Source organism: Rhamphochromis longiceps, linkage group LG17, assembly GCF_057381845.1.
Source record: "Rhamphochromis longiceps isolate RC_006_pf linkage group LG17, R_longiceps_female_GT1.1, whole genome shotgun sequence".
Taxonomy (NCBI): domain Eukaryota; kingdom Metazoa; phylum Chordata; class Actinopteri; order Cichliformes; family Cichlidae; genus Rhamphochromis; species Rhamphochromis longiceps.
In genome coordinates, this window is record NC_140573.1 from 1785891 (window position 1) to 1807603 (window position 21713).

At 45.0% G+C, this 21713-nt stretch overlaps 1 protein-coding gene across 2 annotated transcripts; it reads right to left on the bottom strand.

Moving 5' to 3' along the window:
* Positions 1-12083: 12083 nt before the first annotated feature.
* cbll1 (Cbl proto-oncogene-like 1, E3 ubiquitin protein ligase) lies at positions 12084-21545 on the bottom strand. 2 transcript variants are annotated; one of them, XM_085387648.1, is made up of 7 exons: positions 20774-21545; positions 19211-19375; positions 17153-17185; positions 16848-16954; positions 16593-16676; positions 16439-16512; positions 12084-13540 (listed from the first exon to the last, which is right to left on the bottom strand). In XM_085387648.1, exons 1-7 carry the CDS (start codon positions 20784-20786, stop codon positions 12532-12534), a joined length of 1485 nt encoding a protein of 494 aa, XP_085243774.1. In that variant the 5' UTR covers positions 20787-21545; the 3' UTR covers positions 12084-12531. The 2 variants fall into 2 exon arrangements, with proteins under 2 accessions (XP_085243774.1, XP_085243772.1); XM_085387646.1 differs by lacking the exon at positions 20774-21545 and adding an exon at positions 19752-20754.
* Between the last annotated feature and the right edge of the window lie 168 nt (positions 21546-21713).

Here is a 21713-nt window from a genome sequence, read left to right on the forward strand (position 1 = left end):
CAGCTGAACACAAAGTGCTGGACACTGGACACGCCAGAAATGATACATTAAATAAGTTAAAATAAATAAATAAATAAAATAAAGATAAAGATAAAAATAAATAAGATGCTAATTAAAATGACATTTAAAATAATAAATTAGCACAAATAGCAAAAAATAAAATAGTATAAAATGATAATTAGAATTACATTTAAAACAATAAAATCAGCACATGACATTAAAACAATAAAATGAGGGTCATACTGTGTCAGCTGAGATGGTCTGGACAGGTTTAGAGGGGGAAAGGGGATGTACTGGGGAAAGAGTGTTGAACGTGGAGCTGCCAGGAAGGAGGAAACAGTGCTTAACAAGTTTATTAGAGTACCACCTAATGCAGTGTCTTTACTTCTGCTCCTCTAGTGTTGGACAGACTGGTGGTGGCTACGCTGACTTGCTACCCCATCTTGTGGTACAACATTGTGGCCCAGCCCTCATTTAACTAACTTCATCTCGTCATCACACTTTTCTACAGTTTATTTTAAAGATTTAGTTAAGAGTCGGATTAATAATGCAAACTGTAATTTATTAAATAACATTCAAAAGTTACCCAACAGCACATAGAACATAGTTCAGTAAAGTTCAGTATTCTTGGAAAAGTGGTTGCAGGAGGTGAGCTGGCTTCAAACAAATGACGAACGCACAGAGATGTGGTGCAGAATGTGCCGTTTGCCATTTGTTTGAAGCCAGCTCACCTCCTGCAACCACGTTTCTGAGAACACGTGCTTCTTTTGTGGTTCGGACTCCTCCTGACATTTCTTTGGAGGTGGAGGAACACCAAAGTAAAGGAGCTTCTTCGACATGTTTAAGAGTTCTGAACAAACATCTGTCCTCCTCCAGAAAATCTTATGTACGCAAACACGCGTTGCAACTTCTTATCTGGTGCGTCTTTTATTTTGACAGTGAATGCGCACCTGCGGACCACTTATGTGCAGCCCTGGCTCTCACACATAAAGCAGTATAAAGCAGCTGTTGTCTTTCTACACGTCTCCATCTACACATCTCCGTGATTCGGAAAACTCTCATCTTATATCCTGATGGGCAGGGCAGCATTTTCATTCCACTTTTCAGGCTAAGGCCAGAGGTGTTTCTATTCTAATTGACCAAAATGTTCCCTTTGAGAAACATAATGTAATTTCTGATACGAGTGGCCGGTATGTTTTTGTTTCGGGTAAACTTTATCATTTAAAAGTAGTGTTGGCCAACATATATGCCCCAATATTGATAATGTAGATTTCTTTCAGCGTGCTTTCTCATTGCTGCCTGATCTGAGCTCATACTCTCTCATACTTGGTGGTGACCTCAACTGCTGGCTGGACCCTGTGTTCGACCGATCCTCCCTGAATCCCTGCACTGTCAGTAAATCTGCTCGTTTCATTCGATCCTTTTTATCTAACTGTGGTGTCTCTGATGTTTGGCGCTGTTTACGCCCCCACAGAAGAGAGCACTCTTTTTTTCCACAGGTACACCACACTTATTCTAGGATTGATTATTTTCTCGTTGATAATCAGCTGACTCCATGGGTCCAATCCTGTGAATATCAGACCATAGTAATATCAGACCAAAGCCCTGTTGTGCTATCAATGAGTTTCCCAGACGTCCCTCAATCCAGACGACACGGGTGTTTTAATTCGACTCTCCTGGCAGATGTAAACTTCCTGGAATTCATGAAAGAACAAATAACCTTGTTTCTTAAAACAAATACCACAGGAGAAACTTCTAGCTTAATAATTTGGGTTTATACTGAAATTCTATACACTGTATTTATATGTTCTATTTCTATTGTATATATTAATCGGCATCTGTGGGTGGACAGCAAAGAAAGATTTCATTGCACAGAGAAATGCCTTTTCCCTTGTGACACATGACAATAAACACTTCTTGAATCTTGAAAGCCTTTCTCAGGGGGCAAGTTATTTCCTACACTGCTAATATGAAGAAAAAGGCCTGTATAGAACGACTCGATTTAGTCAACCGAATCAAAGAAGTAGACCTGCTCTATGCGAAGGTAAAAAGCCCAGATTTATACAATAAGCGCGTGGAGCTTCAGACTAAATTCGATCTCCTCTCAACGCACTCAACTGAACGTCAGCTCCTGAAGAGTAAGAGTTTGTTTTATATTCATAGTGACAAAGCGGGTAGGATGCTTGCCAGCCAGTTAAGGGGCTTCCAGGCAAAACAACACATCACAAAGGTTAGAATGGCTAATGGTAATATCACTTCGGATCCTTCCAAAATTAATGATACATTTAGGACTTTTTTACTCTCAACTTTACACCTCTGAATCACCGCAGGAAAGCACCTTAATGGATAACTTTTTAAAGCCTTTGAATGTACCTATGCTTTCCTCTGATAGTAAAAACAGATTAGACAAACCCATCACGCCAGAGGAGCTGGGTGCAGCCATTTCTTCACTGCAGCCTGGAAAATCCCCTGGTCCTGACGGCTTTCCTGTAGAATTTTTCAAAGCATTTTCCCCCTTGCTTTTATCTCAATTACATTTAACCCTCTCCTACTCATGGAAGCGTGGTAAACTTCCGCCATCCTTTTACGGGGCAAGTATCGCTCTTGTCCGAAAGAAAGGTAAGGATCCAGTGGAATGCTCATCCTACAGGCCAATCTCTCTATTAACCTCCTAGGACCTGGCATCCACATATGTGGACATCACATTTTGGGATGTCTAGACCAAAATAGTAAATTTTTCTCTACAAGTGCCTGATATCCACTTACAAGGACATTATGCTGCCACTGTTCTATCAAAATTTAAAACGAATGTCCTCATATGTGGATCTCATTTTTCTCAGAAACAAAAATTAGGTAAAAACAAAACAAATTCATCAGGTCCCAATCAGCCCAAATAGCAAAGAAAATTTCAAAATGCGTGCCATGAAAGAGTTCGGGTCTAAGGAGGGTAAATGTCAATGCTCAAATTTTGGCTCGAAGTTTTGGCAATGCAGACTGGAAAATATTTTGCCCTCAATTATATCCGAAGATCAAACAGGCTTCATTAAGAAACGTTACTCTTATTCCAATATCCGCCGACTATTGGATACATTATACACCCCTTCCGGCCAGAGTCCTGAGTGCATTCTCTCCTTAGACGCGGAGAGGGCGTTCGATCGGGTCGAGTGGAAATACTTATTCACAATTCTAGATAAATTCAATTTTGGATCGAAATTTATTTCATGGATAAGGTTATTATATACGTGTATATAGCTGTGCAGCTCGGCTGCTATGTGTGTTAACACAGAGGGGATACGGCTTCAGCGTCCCAGGCGTTCGCTGTTGGCCTGCTTAACACTGTGGGGAATAAACAGCGGGGAATTATGCTACGGTTCGTGCCAGCTAATCGTTAGCCGGCCTGCGAGTAGCATTCCAGCTGGTTGGCCTGTCTGGCGTGTCGCCCGCAGCTTGCGGGTTAACGCGACCAGCAGGGCGCCTCTCGTAGCTCGGCTACATTGGGGAAATGTGTTCCAAGCATATACTTTTACCTGTCAGAATAAAATGTGAAGGGGAATTCAAGTTGCGGCTAGCGCCGGCTACCTGTTAGCACTTCCTGGTTAGCGTATGCCCCCGCCCCCTTGCTTGGTAGCAGAAGTATGGCAGCCCACATGTCCCAAACATCTGTGTGTATGGCATTTTTGCCTTTTTATGATAGGCACGAGCAGTGTGGCTGTGCCTGGGTGAAAAAGGAAAGATATATGACTACATAAAAGCAGCCTAGAGCATGCTGTGCTGGCTAAAGTAGCTGATGCTTGCATCCACTGCTTTGTTGCCAGCGTGGACTAGGCAGACCGTGCTTGGTTTCTGAAAGCATTAAATGGCCCGCCCCTCCACCTTCTCCTGCCTCCAAAAATAGGAGAGCAGGCTACTATGAGGTACATGGCTGCCACTGCTGTGACTCCAGTTGGGCAGGCCATGGGCTGGGTCCCCTCCCACACCTGTTGCTGATTTACTGCTGGCCCCTCCCACAGTATCCCTCCCATGGCTCCACCTCTGTGAGGCCTGGGCTTGTGGAGGTTGACTGTCAGGTGGCAGATGTTGAAGAAGCTTCCATCCTCTCCTCCAGTGTTGCCCACCTGTCCCTGGACTGCCCCCTGCTGGTCCCCGGGCACAGTGTCGGGCGAGATGGGTCCCTTCAGCTCTTGATTGGAGCATTCCGGGTGTGGGAATTAGCCCTTCCTGAGGTCCCATCTAGCAGAGTGGACCTCAAGGTTGTTGCTATCACGCAGCCTCAGCACCTACTGCCTAAGGTGCCGTTGCTGCCTGGTTGGACTGGTTGCAGGCAGTGAGTGCCCTGCCTCCCAGCATTTATGGTCCCCTGCCCGCAGTTGGTTGCTGCCGTGCATGGCGGGAGTAGTTGCCTTTGGCCCCTCCCCCGTTAGCCCCCCGGTCCCTAGTTGCCTCTTCAGGCCTTCCCTTTGCAGGGCGGCATGCCCTGACAGGGGCGTGAGGGTTACTTATGCCCTGCTGGTGGCCATTTTGTCACTCCCTCTATGGATGGAGCTTGACACGACAGCTGCAGGCGGGCTGGGCATGGAGAGCCTACCCAATCCTGTGCCTCTCAGGCTAAATGAGGATGATGGCTGCAGCGTTCCCTCCCAGGGCCCCGCCTCTGCAAGGCCTGGGCCGGTGGAGGTTGATTATCGTGAGGTGGATGTTGAAGAAGCTTCCATCCCCTCTGGCTGTCACTGGGGTAGGGTCCGAACGGGTGAACCCATGTCTGGGTTCCCTGGTTCTGGGACCCTCCCACAGCATTCCCTCCCATGGCCCCGCCTCTGTGAGGCCCGGGCCGGTGGATGTTGCTTATCGTGCGGTGGATGTTGAAGAACTTCCATCCCCTCTGGCTACCACTGGAGTGGGGCCCGGACGGGTGAACCCATGTCTGGTTCACCTGATTCCGGGCCCCTCCCACAGCATTCCCTCCCATGGCCCCGCCTCCTTGAGGCCTGGGCTGGTGGAGGTTTGATTGTCAGGAGGTTGATGTTTATGATGCTTGGCTCCGGACAGACGACCAGGGTTGCCTGATGGAACTGCCTGTCTACCCTGAGAAGAACTGAGGGATCTATGCCGGCGTGCGGAGACGGCCGTGTTCAGTTGAGGTTGGGAGGACTCGGAGCCTAGGCTCAGCTGTCCTCCAGCCGCCCTCCTCCCTCCTGACACTCTTGAGTTGGGCCTGGTGGCCAGCTCTGCTGCAGGCTGTGTTCCCCTGGCCTGTTGCCCGCGCTTCGCCGGTTTCATACGCCAGTCGGACCTCGCTGCATCTGACCGCTCGGTCAGCGGTTGACAGTTCTCCGGTCTGCGGTGCTGGCTCTCTGTCTGGCACATTGCCCAAATGTTGCGGGTGGCCGGCTGCTGCTGCTGCTGCTGCTACTGCTGCAGCTGCAGGCTGTTTCCCTGGCGTATTGCCCGCGCTTTGCCGGTTTACGCGCCAGCTGGACCTTGCTGTGTCTGATGCTCAGCCAGCGAGTGAGTGTTCTCCAGTCTAGTGTAGCCTGTTTTGTCTGGCGTGTTGCCCGCAGTGCGTGGTTCACACGGCCAGCAGGGCTCCTGTCATTGCTCGAGTAGGGCGGCTTCTCGGCTCTGACTGCGGCTTAAGCCCCCGCCGCTGCTGCTGCTGCAGCTGCAGACTGTGTTCCCCTGGCGTATTGCCCGCGTTTCGCCGGTTTACGCACCAGCTGGACCTCGCTGTGTCTGATGCTCAGCCAGCGAGTGATGTTCTCCAGCCTGCAGCGCCAGGCTCCCTGCAGGTGGTTCACCCATTACACATTAGCCGGGCCTCGCTGTGTCTGATAAGCCAGCCAGCGAGTGTGTTGTGCCGCTTGGCCCTGGGACGACCTGTGGGTCGCATCCCTGGCTTGGAGCTCCTCTCCAGCGGCTTCACTACAGCTGCTTGCTGTGTTCCCCTGGCGTGTTGCCCGCATTCGCCGGCTTACGCCAGTTGGTCCTCGCTGTGTCTGATGCCTCAACCAGCGAGTGAGTTTTCCCCAGCCTGCAGCGATGGGTCCGTCTGGCGTTGCCCGCTTCTTGCAGATAACGAGTAGGGTCTCCTCTCAGCGGCTCAGTGAGCTACGCTTCCTCTCCTCTCTCTGTTCCTGGGATTTCAGGTTCGGGTCCTGAAACCGGAGGCTCCAGCTGGAGATCCTTGGGGAGCGTACGCACGGGCTCGTCCTAGCCGACCGCCCGTGCTTCTGGCATTCCGTTGCTCCAACCGCATGAGCTTATCAGACCTTGCTGTGTCTGACAATTCGGCCAATGAGTGAGAGGTCCCCAGCCTGCGATGCTGGCTCCCTGTTGGTGCTTTGCCTGTGTGTCACAGACTTACACGGCCAGCATGGGGACGCCCAGTAGCCGGGACTTTGTGTCTCACCTCGAGTGTCTTGTTGCGAGTTCACTCTTGAGGCTCCTCTGTCTATGGACAGGCACGTGATGACGGTGCTGGGGGTGGACCTTTGGGTCATCGCCTTGCTTTGCCCTCCACTTACGCAGGCTAGGCTGCTCGCTTAAAAGCAGTACAAAAGAACAGCTATGTCTGCAGTGTCGGTGTCTTCAGTGAGAGCCAAAACAACAACTTTTCAGTGTGAAAAAACTCAGCTCGTGTAACCTGAGGAAACGGTCTCTAAATATCTTTTAGCTGTGGTTAGCTGGATGTCAGTCTTATGTTACAGACGCTGTGTCGAGGTCGAGCTGCAAGTCATATTTTCGGCACTACGTTGTAGTGAGATAAGTTTGTGGGTGTTTTGTGCAGCTTCGGCTGTCCTGTTAACTGCTCTCTGGTTAGCCTATAAGCTAACAGCTAGCCTGGTTAATGACGCTAGAGTTCCACGCACATGCAAACAGCTCGTCTCTACTGCTTTAACTGTTAAAACAGAGGCAATACTGCGGCTGGCAGGGTTTATTATGTGAAGCTTGTTCAGTTTAAACAGTCTGCATTAAGCTGGGCAAACACTGTGCGATTTTTTTCAGTCACGTTATTCAGCTCCTGCTCAAACTGTACAGGGTCTCACACTATACAGCCTGATGCTCTGATGCGACCTGATGCTCAAACTGTGCGTTTATAACATGAAGCTTATCATACAAAATCTGTCCCTCGCTCTCCCTCTCTCTGTCTTACAGACACACACACACACCACCATCAACTTTGCTAAATTGCTAATGACAAACATTGACCAGGCAGCTGTGATTGAGCAGGAATGTCCATCCAACTCTTTTCATGGTTGCTGTAGTCGTGATAATTTTGTGAGGCCACATTGAAAAGCCTCAGATACGGAAGTGTAGAGCTGCCACCCAGGCAAAAGAAAAATAGAGCTGAAAAGTTTATTGTTCTAACAATATACCTTTCACGTTTGAACAATATAATATCACGTTCGTACAATATAAATATTATATTGTACGAACGTGATATTATATTGTTCAAACATGAAAAGTATATTGTTAGAACAATAAACGTTTCACGTTATAACGTGACATAGCTCTATTTTTCTTTTGCCTGGGTGGCAGCTCTACACTTACGTACTCAGATGAGCTTGCTTCATCCTACAAGTTGTGCCTCCATCTCTTGTGTCCAGATCACACGCTGCACTGCTGTGCTGCTCCTCCTTTTCTTTCATTTCTGTGTTTGTGCGTGCGCAGTGTGAGAGGCTGCGTTGAGGGGCGACAGGATTTCAAACAGGTTTGATTATCATGCGACCAAACGATTGATGATTGGGAGCTGGTCGTTAACTGCTTTTCGTTACCCCATGTATACGACACGATGCACACACGATTAAGGCAAAACACGGCCGATCCCCAAAACTGTTGCGCGACTGAAAAATCGGCTCAAAATGGGCCAAAAATCACACAGTGTATGGGCAGCTTTTGGAGGCTAGCTCCAAGCAAACATCCACAGCTTGGCAGTGTATACAGCACTATAATGATCAGACCTGATTCTTTTGAAAACCTTACATCTTTCCACAGGTCTCCACTTCATCAGACATCACATAGACACAGAGCTGGATGAGACCAGCACAAACAGCAGCCTAACCAACGAAGATGATGGATCCATGGGGTCAGGAAAGCCAGAAGCAGGGCTGGAGAGGTACCTTTCATGTCCATTCACTGGAGGTGTGGCTCTATTGCATGGCGTTCCTCACATCAAGAAGCTGCGATCAAAGTCAGTACAGCTCTTCCTGCATCTGGAGCTTGTGAAGGACTTCTCAGTCATGCAGGACTCCTGTTCACTGCTGAACAGTCACAGCTTCACAGAAAGAACCTTGAGAGCAAACTGCTGCTGAAGCTGAACCATCACCTCACTGAGTGAAGAAATGGCACATTTTTGCTGAATATGCAGAAATAGATGCACACCCATACAACTTATGGTAAACTGAGCTGCCTTGTATGAACATACGTTGAAGATGCCTCGTTCTGTTTTCTCTGAGGCTGCTGTGCCATTTGGAGCAAAGATGAATATAAAGTTTGCAGCATATCTTGTCACTGGAAATTGTTTGCACTGTTTATATATTTATATTATTTACTGCAGGTATTGGTGAAAAAAGCTTTATGTTGTGAAAAACTGAAACCTGGAAATTAGAATTGTTGTGCCTTATTTTGTTGTTTTTACATATATTCCTTTTGAAAATAGTAAAATTTGTGTATTTATTTATTTTTGTTTGTCTGATAGCATTTATTTAAAAAATAAATTGGACATTTCAAACAGTTACTCGCTACTTGAGTAGTAGTACTTTTTTACTCTTACTTGAGTAACTTTTTTGATGACTACTTTTCACTTTTACTTGAGTAATAATGTTTTAAAGTAATGCTACTCTTACTTGAGTACAATTTTTGGATACTCGACCCACCTCTGGTTCTCTTAGTGAGAGACTATCTCTCCACCATCAGGCCGCTCAGCGACGCGTTCCGATCAAACGATCACCGGTGTCCCGTCTGCACAGCTGTTTTATAAGTGAGCTGTGGGGCGTAGCCGGGCGTGCCGGAGTGTCTTAAAGAAATCTCCACACGCCATGACCAAAGGGGGTCGTACCGCGTACATATGGAATATGTAACGGTGTGGAGAGATAGTCTCTCACGAAGAGAACCAAGGTTTCACCGTAACCGTACGATCTTCAATAGATTTGATTAAAACAGGCTGGGAACAAGATTTAAATCAGTCATTGTCTATGGATACATGGTAAATGGTAAATGGCCTGTATTTATATAGCGCTTTACTAGTCCCTAAGGACTCCAAAGCGCTTTACATATCCAGTCATCCACACACACATCCACACACTGGTGATGGCAGCTACATTGTACCCACAGCCACCCTGGGGCGCACTGACAGAGGCGAGGCTGCTGGACACTGGCGCCACCGGGCCCTCTGACCACCACCAGTAGGCAACGGGTGAAGTGTCTTGCCCAAGGACACAACAACTGAGACTGTCCAAGCCGGGGCTCGAACCGGCAACCTTCTGATTACAAGGCGAACTCCCAACTCTTGAGCCACGATCGCCCACATGGTACAGTTAACTGCACATCCCTATGTTCCTGCCACTGTCTTTTACAATTTAGGGTTGTGCACCGGGTCCATCTCTCCAAAGTCAAACTATCTCGTATGTATCTGAATGTGGACCCCACTTGTGATAAGTGTGGGAGTGCGGAGGCTTCCCTATCCATATGTTCTGGACGCGCCCTAGCCTTGAAGGATTCTGGAGAGATATATTTCAAACCTTGTCCCTAATTCTTGGATATAATATGGATCCTAATCCATTATTTGTGCTTTTTGGCACCACTGGGGAGGCTGATGCACGCCTGACCGTTGCACGCTCTCTTTCGCCTCCCTTGTAGGGGGCAATTCCTGAAATACTTTTCCAGCCTTCAGGTTGCAAGCCTAACTTCCAGCATTACTCAGTAAATCCTCCCCCTTCTTTTTTTCTTCTTTCTTTAGTTCTTTGTGTTTGTTTTATTTTGTTCTGCTTTGTCCTGTTGTATTTGCAATGGGATTTTTTTGTTGGGTTTTTTCTGTTTTTTGTTTGTTTATTTCTCTACCTGGCCTGAGGGAAAGGGCTACTATGTGGTATGGGTAGGGGGTAAACTGATAAACTGATGTTGTTGAACAATTCTGTGTGTATCTGTTTTTCTTTGTTTTAATTTAATAAAAGTATCTTTGAGAGAAAATATGCTGTCCACAGACAAGCCAATGACCTTTCAAAGTCATGCATCCAAAATATGAAATTAATAATGTAATTTTCACAGTTCTTAAATAGGAAATTCTTCTAACTAGTCCTTTTGATCATTTCAGCATTTCTTGCTTTATCCATCTATCCATTCGCTTCTGCTTCTCCTTTTCAGGGTCGCAGGGGGCGTGGAGCCTATCCCAGCTGTCTTAGGGCGAGAGGCGGGGTCCACCCTGGACAGGTCGCCCGTCTGTCACAGGGCCAACACACAGACACAGACAACCATTCACAACTATGGGCAAGTTAGTGTTTCCAATTATCCAGCCCCACTAGTCAGCTAACCTTTTACATGAAGAACTTTTACTTCTTTCTACACTGTGATATTGATCATGTCCATCAGTGGGAGGAGTCACTAAATAACCAAAAGCTTATGGCTGAGAATATATATCCATGCACTCATTAACCTATTGTTTACTGCTGCTTGTGTCCACAAGCACTCAAAGAGTTTATTCATATTGACAAATAGCATATACAGCATCCTTTTAAAAAGCACGTCATGGAGGTGGACAACGGTGTCCGCATCTTCAAGTAAACTGTAAATTTGAGCTAGAAACTAAAGGCCAGTAATTGTACACAGGTTATTGAGAAGCACAAATACAAATATATATACATCATGCTGTTTACAGCTTACATGTTGGAAAAGCTGCACAGCTGTATGTTCGCAGGGGGCAGGTGCACAGGCCCAACCCTCCATGATGCCACGCTACACGTACTTGAAAAGCACAGACAATACAAGCAGAGGTTGGAAAATAGTCATAAAAAATGTACATCCTGTACAATCAGTAGGTGTCAAAAGATGACTATAACTCAACTAGCCACTCTAATTTGACCACCAGTATAGCCCCAGAGAGGGTCTGTGACAATAAGCTTGGTGATGATGCTTTAATGCTTCGGTTATTTGTTTAGCAAATACAGGAAACTTGGCTCTAGAAGACCGTCTCCTGGATCATCCAATCAAATTACATGAAACCCCGTTTATCACGTTTGTTGTTACAGGCCTTGTTGCGCTGCTGCGGTATCCCCTTGCAAATGCAGCATAGTGAAGGACGCCTTCAAAACTGTAACGACCAGACACTGCAAGAGCTTTTCCCCCCAAGCAGTCAAAGCCCTCAACTCACTACCACCAGACTGATAAACACAAACACCTTACAGTACTCACCAAAAGACTCAAACACAACACAAACTTCCACAAATGCACTACAAACCGGACCTGGGAACAATCTGCTTATTTGCACACTCAGTCACATAGTTACTGAACACATCTCAAATATATTTGCACATTTTGTCTCTTGCACGTCTTCGTCCGTTCTCGTCTAAAATATCCTGACTCATAACTTGAACCTGGTATTTAGTACCTGCTGCACAATCCACTCCATATTGTCTCTGCCCTGTCTGTTTATTCTACATGGATAAAGTTAGTAATAGTACCTTTTTATCAATCATTTGTAATTCCTAGTTTTTATCTCTTGGAGATATATCATTTATACTCTTATAAATGCACCAGGGGGACTCGGGGAGAAACAGCATCTCGATACACTGTATACTGTGTATATTGTTGTATTGACAATAAAGTTTTTGAATCTGAAAAACTGCAATAAATCACACTGACATCAAAGAGACAACAGCCAATTCTTCACCTTCACCAGCATGCATGGAAATAGATTTATAGAACCTCCAACTAAAAGTGCAACTCCTGCTCTTAATCACAGCCTTCAGGGGAAATGACAGCGCTTTGCTTAAAGTAGCTTGCTGTATGGTCTTTTCATGACGTGACACTGCAGGTACATCGTTCTTCCTAAAAGGGGCCAAACCCAAACAGATCACCAGACAAAGCATAGCTTCATTTTTCCACAATATATTTTTAATGAGAAATACTGAAGACCTCGTCAGTCAGACCAAGTGATAAATGTAGTTTTCAGTAACTTCTGTTAAAGAAACCAGCTGACATTGTACTACATCACATCATGTCAAACAAAAGGATAGAAATGTGCTGTTAAAAATTTATTGACTCAACATCTTTAAATGTACATGTGTGGCATCAGCTAACATATATACAGACATGTTTACCATATGTTGTTTCAAAAACAGGACACTCCTGCTCTCTTCCAAGTCAAAAGTATGTTCAGTGGAAGGTTTAGCACAGTTAACTTGAGTGTGCACCACATACACATTTGCTTTGGGCAGTTTTATGGAAATCAATGTCTACAACCTGGAACCCTGAGGTTTACTATCACATTACTCAGACAAGCAGTATGGAACAGAATGACAGACCCATTTCGGTGGTAGTTTACTGATAATAGGGCCGATACCGGCCCTGATCCGGATGGTGCGGACCAGGCATTTGGCCCTGGGGAGGGGGTCCCTGCATTCGTGGAGGTGGGGGTCCTCTTGGGGCGGGCCACATCCCAGGACTGAGCCCTCCTGGCTGGGTGAAGGGGGGACTGAGGGTACCCTGGTCTTCAGGGAACTGCTGCATGGAGTTTGGGTTATAATGATGAGGTGGTGGGGCATTAACAGGAGGGCCGCTATGCTGTGGTGGAGGTCCTGGGGGTGGGTGATTCATGTAAGGGGGTATCATGTGCGTTGGTGGAGGAGTAATAGGTGGGGGCGCTGTGGACATTGGGGGAGGAGGGGCCTGGTTGTACACCATGTGTGGTGTCCCAGAGGCCTGGGGAGGATGCTGCATTGGGTGGGTAATGGGAGGCGGCGGGGGAGGTGGGGGACCAAAATGCTGTTGAGGTGGTGCCATCATATGGTGAGAGTGCGACACTACGGGAGGCTGGCCAGGATAGTCCCCGGGGTGGTGGTGGGGTGGCTGGCCAGGGCCTGGCCCAGCAGAGAGGGGCTCGCGAGAGGAAGAGGAGTCGTCTTGAATGGGCACAGTGATGAGATTACTGTGCTTACGAGTTGTTACCGTGGCAATGCGGAATGTCTCAGGACCCAGAGAAGGAGTCGGGGGCGGGCCTTCGTGAGCGGAGGGAGGTGGCGGCTGACTGTAAGGATCGTGGCTCCCGTGCTGGAGCGGGTTGGTGAGATGGACATGGTTCTTGGGTAAGTGAGGTGGAGGCAGGCGGAAACGCTCAGATACATCAGAAGCAGGGGGCAGGTGCACGGGCTCCTGGCGGCCTGCAGAAGACTTGGCAGCCCTCATGTGGCGGTGGTTGACGTGGGCCTGGAGGTCACGCTGAGACAGGTAGGTGCGCTTGCATCCTGCTACAATGCTGCACATGTAGAGGGAACCACGTTGGCACTGTTCAATGCGCTGAACCGGGTCTGTGCAGTTATAGAGGGTCAGGCTGAAGAAACACAGACAAAGTCAAACAGCTCAGTTATTTAGTTGGACAAGTTCGCTGTTGATCTAATCAACCTATTTTTGGACTGGGGGACTTCACAGTACTCACAGACAATATGCAAACTCCACACAGCCTGTTCGTGGCTTAAACCGCAGGACCTTTTTTCATGAGACCACAGCTCCAACACCATACCGCCCCAACTGGTCAATGTGGCCCTTTCCACTGGTACCTACTCACCTCGACTCGGTTTTCCATTAGGTGGTTGTACCAGGTGCTTTTTTAGTCCCTGCTCAGCCGGGGTTGCAGTGAGCGGGGTCAATGCAAAAACCTCTGTGACCTCAGCAGATTGCATGCCACTGACTGTCCAGTCTACGGCGTCACTCGCTGAGTTAGAGGAGCAACTCCATCAGAAAAATCAAAGCTGCCATTTTTGAAACCTGCCAACATTATGAAGGCTCGTGAAAACCGACTTCATGGCCCTTAAGCCTGACAAGAAGCCACAGGCTGAGGTATACCATTGCAATTACTGAGCTGTATTTGTGTCTCAAACAAACAAAGTCAGAGTTTCGGACACATTGCTACAACAACCCTATGTACACTGAGGTGCGACTCGGTTGTAATAGAAAAAGACCAAAACACAGTCGAGTTGAGTGGAGCTGAGTAGATACCATCTCTATTAGCCCTGTCCAGGGTGTACTCTGTTCAGCCTATCACAGCCTGCATGGGCTCCAGCCTCCCTACAATCCTGAAGTGGATGCTGTAAGTGCTGCCTTTAGTTTTCCTTGCTATCAGAATGCTCAGTAGGCAGTATTTCTACGAGCTCAGCAAGTAAAATATTGGCCTAACACAAAGAACTGTCTTCAATCTGGTTGAGGAGGTAGGTGGAAAGACTTTAACTGTCAGAGAGAATGATTCAGAGTGCTTCGTGCACCTGGCAGCGTGGGTGTCAATCTACACGACTGCAGGTTTTAACAGATTATTCAGGTTCCCGTTTCACTTTTACAGGACAAAAGACTTCAGATGTTGGCTTCAGATTTTCTTGAGGTCCCATTCCTCACGTCACTAAGGCTACGTCCACACTGGCCTGGATAGATTTGAAAACGCTCCGCGTCCACACTAGTGTTTTCAGTCGTTCTCACAGAGTTGTGCGTCCACATTGAAACGTCTGAAAACGCTTACGTTCCAGTCCTGCGCATGCGTGAAGATTCGACCTGCCTCATTTCCGTCTGCCGCTTATTTACTCTCCGGCTCTTTGAAACGTGGCGGCAGAATGTCGATGAAAAGCAGCGAGTTCTTTAAATAGACTAACGATGACGTGGAGTCGTTGCTGTGAGTAACACAAAAGTACAAAGTTGCAAAAGCGAGTGAGAGTTAAAGAATTTGAAGAAAAGCTCTCTGAAGCATCTACAGACTGATATTCATCTTTAACAGGGCTGTCAAACAGAACAGCTGCTGTATAATACCCTCCGCTATCTGTGTTTAATTGGTCACATGACTGCATCACATGACTAACACTACAGCTGGGAAATATAACGATAACGATATGTGTTGCGAAATAACTTTTTCTCGATAGAAAAATTAAACTGTCGCGATAGACCTCGCCGCTCTTGTCCTCTTTAAAAAAAAAAAAAAAGAACAGCCAATCCAAATTACGTAGCGCAGAGCCGAACCAATCACAGCCGCAGCGTCACGTCGCGTGACTTGTTGCGTACAGCACAAGTGCCAAGCCGCACATGTGTATTTGTTTGGGAAGCAGCCAGCCGCCGTACTGCCCAGGTAACGGAGGAAAGGAGTGTGCCGACTAGAAACATCAACCGAGCGTGACCGAAGGTTACCGAAGAGAAAACAGATGATGGTTCCAACGCCGGAGAGATTGTCGAACGGAAGAGCCACAGAAGCTCCGTAGTGTGAAGGTATTTCTGCTATTTCAAGTCTGACAAAAACAGAGTAGCTGCACTGTAAATGTGCCGAAAGCAAGTCTGGAAATACAATAAACTGGTGCATGCTCAGTCTCTGACTGGAAGCGCTGATTCGTCATTCGGCTTTTGTCAGACTGAAGTAACTGTTACAACTGTTTGAAAAGCTCAGCTATACAACAAGGAGAGATCGAGAATTTCCTTTTAGTTCTCACTTTATTTGATGTTGACAAAAGTTAGTCAGTTTTGTCTGTTCTTCTGTAAAACAAACTAAGATTTATTTTTAGAATTAATATTTTGTTTCTAAGTGGAATTGACAGTTTAGTCTGTTTCGTTTGTTCTATTTTGAAACTTAAACGCTTTAGCGGCTGCCTTTTGTGTAGTTTGCAATATTTGCCTTTATTTATCTGAAAAAGTCTCATGTTCCTTAAGTACATCTACCCTGTTGAACTTATTATGGGAAATAAATATTTAAATCAAAACAAGCTGCTGATTATTTCACATTTTACTTGTGAGCAACGGCACATTTAAATCTTACAAATATAGTTATTTGGCTGATATCGTGATAGATATCGTTATCGCCTGAAATGAAAAAAACATATCATGATATGAAAAAATCTCATATCGCCCAGCTCTAACACGCATCATCGTTTTTGAAAGTCTGTTTTCGCTGTCCACACTGCGACGCAAAAGCACCGTTTTCAAATGTGTGCGTTTTCGAAATCGTTTTGAATACGCTGCGTTTTCCTTGAGCAAAACCGCCGTTTCAGTGTTGACGGGAGGCCAAAACGGAAAGAAAACGATGCGTTTTCAAACAAAAACACATTAGTGTGGCCGGAGCCTAAATCAGGGACATCTTAGTGGCTTTATACTGTAGTGATTTTATGCCCCTGCTGCTCAAAGTACTTGCAGGAGTCGACTTTTCTGGCATCCAGCCATCCTTATTTTACCCTCATTGCCATGTACCAAAGTTAAATAGTCTCACCCTGGGCACATCTTCTCTCCTTTCTTCTCATGAAGTAGAGCACAGTCATAACAGAAAACATGTTTGCAGGGAATCTGAGGAGTCAAATTGGCAAGAGTTAGACAGTAACATGACTCTGAGATGTTGTGCAGAGACACAGCAATAAAACATGTACCATCCGTCCATACAGCTGAATAGGGAGACCGCATTTGTCACAGAAGTGAATCGGAACGTCATCCTTTTCTCCAATCAAGTTTAACTGTTGAAATAAGAGGACACAAAAATATGACACGCATGTAATGACCACTAAAACCAGATCATTGTATACTTTTTCTTTAATTCCAATACTACACGTCTTACTGGCGTGCCAGATGCTGGTAATGATGCTACTTAATCATTAATATTGTTTCCCCTCACACAGCAGACGTACCTTATAGTCCCAGAACAACGGTTGTGGAAATCTCCTCTGACTTGCAAACACATCACCAGCTTTAGTTCCACAGTCAAACCTGTCCTCTTGCTTAAAACCAAAGTTATCTGTAGTAGAAAGAAAAAAACAAGAGTAGCATTAATAAAACAGTATTTAAAAAAACCTGACACTTTTCCCAAAGAGGAGGGCAAGAACATAGCACAGTGTCACTATCCAAAGGAGCTTAAAATATTCTGTGTGTATAAGACAATTACATGTACATGGAAACTAAAATGAAAGGTACAAATAAAATCTAAAACGCTTACTTGATGCTGTCCTCATCATCGACTTCATGATTACTTTGTTAAAAAAAGAAAAAAGAATCAGCATCGGTATGGCAACAACAGAAACTTCACATAAATAACATTTAATAACATCTAAACTGAATTTATGAGGAAAATAATAAAAAGGACATCCATCTTCTGTACTGTGTGCAAGTGCCGCAGTTAATCCTTAAACAGCATGATGACATATGGCAGTAGGCTGTCACAGTGCTACTGTGTGCCAACGTATTATGATTCCAGACTGGATGACTGTAAAAGCATCAATAATACAAGTGTTACACTTTCTGTTAAACTGATACTGTTATGATGTATTGTAATTGATACGCCACGACAGGTCAGGCCAAGAATAAATGACGGCTGTGAGCGACAGAGACAGCTGTACAAAAGTACAACAACATACAAAAATGCTTGAGATCCTTTTTTTGAGTATTTTGTATCAAGTCCAAATAACAAAGATGAGCCAGCAAATATGGATGAACTGTGAGCTCTATCTGCCCAAAGAAACGTTCAAACTACCACTGCAAGTGTCACTGCACAACAACTGGTAAAGAAAGATGCCCACATGTCAACCTGTAAGTCTGTTGCTACCACTGGCACATCATCTCTGTTCAGCCCACGAGTACGTCGCTGATACCTGTGTAACACGTCATCGAGTCTACAATGACTCCTACCACCAGAAGAAAAAATGAACGTTTTTTCTCCCTCCACAGAGATACTTAATATACTGCATGGTGGCTCCGTTGTGTAATGTTTTTTACATTTGCCTAACTTGTGAAACATTCGTGGTTCAGGGCCAGGAGGAGAGACAAAGCACACTGTGGGCAGCCAAATCAAGTGTGCAGCCCAACCCACTGGAGTGGGGATGAAAGAAACGTCTACTCCATATCCTGCACATATATCCCAGTGAAATGTGACAATGATATGAAAAAGGAACATCTCAAAATAGGGCTGTGCGATATGACCAAAATCTCATCTCCCGATATAAGACATCTATCGTCCGATAACGATATAAATCACAAAAATGTTACATTTTCTGTAAAGTCTGTGAATCTCGGGCAGCTCGACTTGGTGAAGTGTTTCCTGCCTGTTCTAACGTTTGAGTCTAAGGTTTATTTTTTAGCACTTTGGCGGCTCTTTTTTTACTTCTCATCCGTAAATACTCTGCATCTTTCACGTGATTCAGTTTATTTTGAAAAGTCTCAACAGGATCTTGAGCTTTATTGTGAAAGGTTTATGTGGAACATAAACAAGCGGACACACATATAAAAACAGGCGCTTGTCCATCCGTAGTGTGGTTATATTAAATATAAGAGAAATAGAGAACTTTAAGAAATTAATAATAACTACAGCGACCATCAGAACCATGAAAAAATATTGCTGTAAACAGTTTATTTTGCGACACCACGAAACAAACGACAGCGTAAAATGAAACAATAGATGTTTATATATCGTCATATATATCGTTATATCAAACAGCCCTATCTCAAAACTTATATTGCAGAAAAGGAACTCCATTATTTTGAAAAGAGGAAAGGTTGACCTTTACAAACACCAGCTGAAAGACACCAACAACAATGCATTAGCTACTTTAAAAACTAACCAACAAAGAGTTGAATATCATTAAGCATGCTATGTTTATATACTTTACAGGCAAACGTACTAGGCTACCTACATATTATAGGTGCTCAGCCACAAAACCCACAGTGCAGAGTTTGTGCTGGTGTGAATGGAACTCTCCATTGGCAATTTTTACAAACCATGCACCTTGGCACTGCTTTGTAGCTTTATGTGGGCTGCAAATGTAAGAAACATTTCATGAATTGACTTATTTCAACTGCCACAATATTTTACAGCTCCACTCTTGAATTCAGTGAATGACCCATGTTTGTAAAGGCAGCCAGCTATTCAAATTTATATACAGTGGCAATAGGATTGAAAAAGTTTTGATTAAGAGGTGTGGCCCAATACTTTTGCCTATACAGTGTGACATCATAAAAACATTAGTGCTAATGAGCATTTTGTACCACATAGTGTGCCTACCATCTTCTCCAGGCTCACTTTTACAAGTTCTGCTGACAGGTCTCTGGGGGCGCTGCTGAGGTTTGCTCCTTATTGGCTGCTTGGACAGAAGTTTGATGGGGATTCGTCTGCGAACATCCGGGCCTCCCAAACTCCCAGAGCCATCGCTTCCTTGAAGATCATTGTCTGTGGAAGAAAAAGAGTATATCAACTGAAACAGACTGCTATATGTTCTGCGCTGTACATTGGACAGTTACAGAGTTAGTGAGGGATACCTCATGTGGTGGACTCAAGAGCCACACCAAAATTTAACAGTTACACATATCCATCTACAAAGAGTTGTTTTTAAAGCCTTTAGGACGTCACTGGATTGTGACAGTGCTTGTAACAGAGTCCCTTGCCTGTTTACATTGGTTACATAGATTACAAATAATTTCATTCTGGAATTAGACTTTATGGTGAAACTCAGTGACTCATAGGTTAAACAGGATGCTTCTTTTTGGGTTCCACAGTAGATCATCTGCCTCCGTCTCATCCAATCCCCATCTTCTATCACACCAACCTCTGCCTGGCAGCTCCATCTTCTGTCCCAGCCTTGCCTTTGTCTCCAAACTGCTCAATATGAGACATCTAATGCTGTACGTGTTGGTCACTCCCAATGAAAATGTTAACATCTTTAGTGGACTACCATCTTGTAACTCTTCCTTTCACTCGCGCCATTATTGTTCAGTAACAAATCATCTTTGACACTCATCTCTACCCTGCATGGACTCTTTGCCATTCTTGTGTATTGCCCGTTGCTTTGGATGGCTGACCCCAAATATACAACTCATCCACCTTCATTACGTATACTCATCTTCACCTTTCCACACGCTTCATTCACACACAACCTTTCCAGGCGTGATACCTTCCACCTGCACCCACTCTCACAATGTCGCCTACGACACAGAAACTTGTACCTGTCCCTTAGCAAAGCCACAACAAGCGAGGAGGAGCTCAGAGCCGCAGATATTTATAGTTGGCAATGGTTTATCACTTTAGTGACACTTCAGTAATATAAACAATTGGAAATTAGATTAACAACGTTAGCGTTTCGCCCTTAATACTATCAGCAAAAAAGGGCTCGTGTATGTGGGTTAACAGTCAAGAGACTCGTTATAAGATAGTTTCTTTATACAGCTAAGTGGTTAGCATATGCTAACAATCAAGCCGCATTCGCGCCCCAACTAAATCGCAGCTAGCCGTAAACCCACTAACATGTGAGAATATATAGTTTGCAGTTGAGTTTAATAATTGCATAAACTCTGGTGGAACATTTCGTGTAACCCTCCAGACCAACTTAGGGCGTAACGTTAACTTTTGGCGAGAAGTACTCAAGCCTTTTTTGGCTAGCCCGCACCATTCAAGCTTTAATGTTCCCCTGGGAGATTACGGGTTAGCTTAGCAAAACCACTTTCCACGAAGGGGCTTTGTAGTCACGTTAGCTCTTAGAGCTGGTATGAAAACGGCTACGCAGGTTAAAAAATATATAGCATGAATAACAAGTTCTGCTAACGTCTCGGCCCTACTTTGCATTTTGCTTACCGCTTTGGTCCATGATCCAACGAGTGATCGCAATGCATTGTGGGATACGAGAAACTGACGAGGAGAGGAGGTGAAGTGAAAGGGAAGGAATGAGGATAGGAAAGAAGGAAGCGAAAGAAGGACGACGCAAACAGGGTTAAAAAATTAAGAGCTAAAAATAAACTGTAGTTAGTTCACGTTAAAACCAACAAAGAAAAACAGCCGTGCGTTTATTATGCCCGTGTACAGTTGGCCTAAATGGCTGGGTAACAATACTGAAAGTAAAGACAGGACGTCGTTGTGATATTTAACAGAAACGATCGTCCATTTGTTTTCTGTATCGACGCAGTTCCTCCTTTACGTTTTACGCTACTACCTGCCACAGGTCACATCCTGTCAGTCATGAGAGTGACTGGAAAATCTGAAGGCTTGGACTTTCTATCATATTTCATAAACATGTTGCTGTAAAGTTCAGGTTATTATTTATCCACTATTTACATTGTTTTAGCAGAAAAAAAGCTAATTGTATCCTTTGCTTAGGCTGCTGCCCCCGCGACCCGGCCCCGGACAAAGCGGATGAAGATGGATGGATGGATGTATCCTTAATAAAAAAATATCTGCTGCCATAGTTTAAACACTTGTTAGATCATCCAACATGTGCTATCCATGCATATTTACTTAGAATGAAGCTTGTTTCACAGCTGAACTAATTCACATTGTTTCATAGAGTTTCTAATACATACTTTGTCTAAAATGAATGTCATCAAACACAGAAAGAAGGTTGCATTTTGACTTTCATTGTAAACTGCTGCACACTCAGGCAAAAGTCCTGAGTCTGCCCATATGGGTTTTATTTTGCTAGTAAGTAAAATAAAAGTAAGTAAAATTGTATTTGTATAGCACCTTTCAAGATAAAATCACAAAGTGTTTCACAGAAGCTAGAACATAAAACAACATCAAC

Coding starts and splice junctions, on each gene's coding strand:
- cbll1 (XM_085387646.1), bottom strand. CDS start 19,863: ATGTTAACATTTTCATTGGGAGTGACCAACACGTACAGCATTAGATGT. Junction 16,955..17,152: donor GATGATGAGGACAGCATCAA/GTAAGCGTTTTA, acceptor TTTCTACTACAG/ATAACTTTGGTTTTAAGCAA. Junction 16,677..16,847: donor CGTTGTTCTGGGACTATAAG/GTACGTCTGCTG, acceptor TTATTTCAACAG/TTAAACTTGATTGGAGAAAA.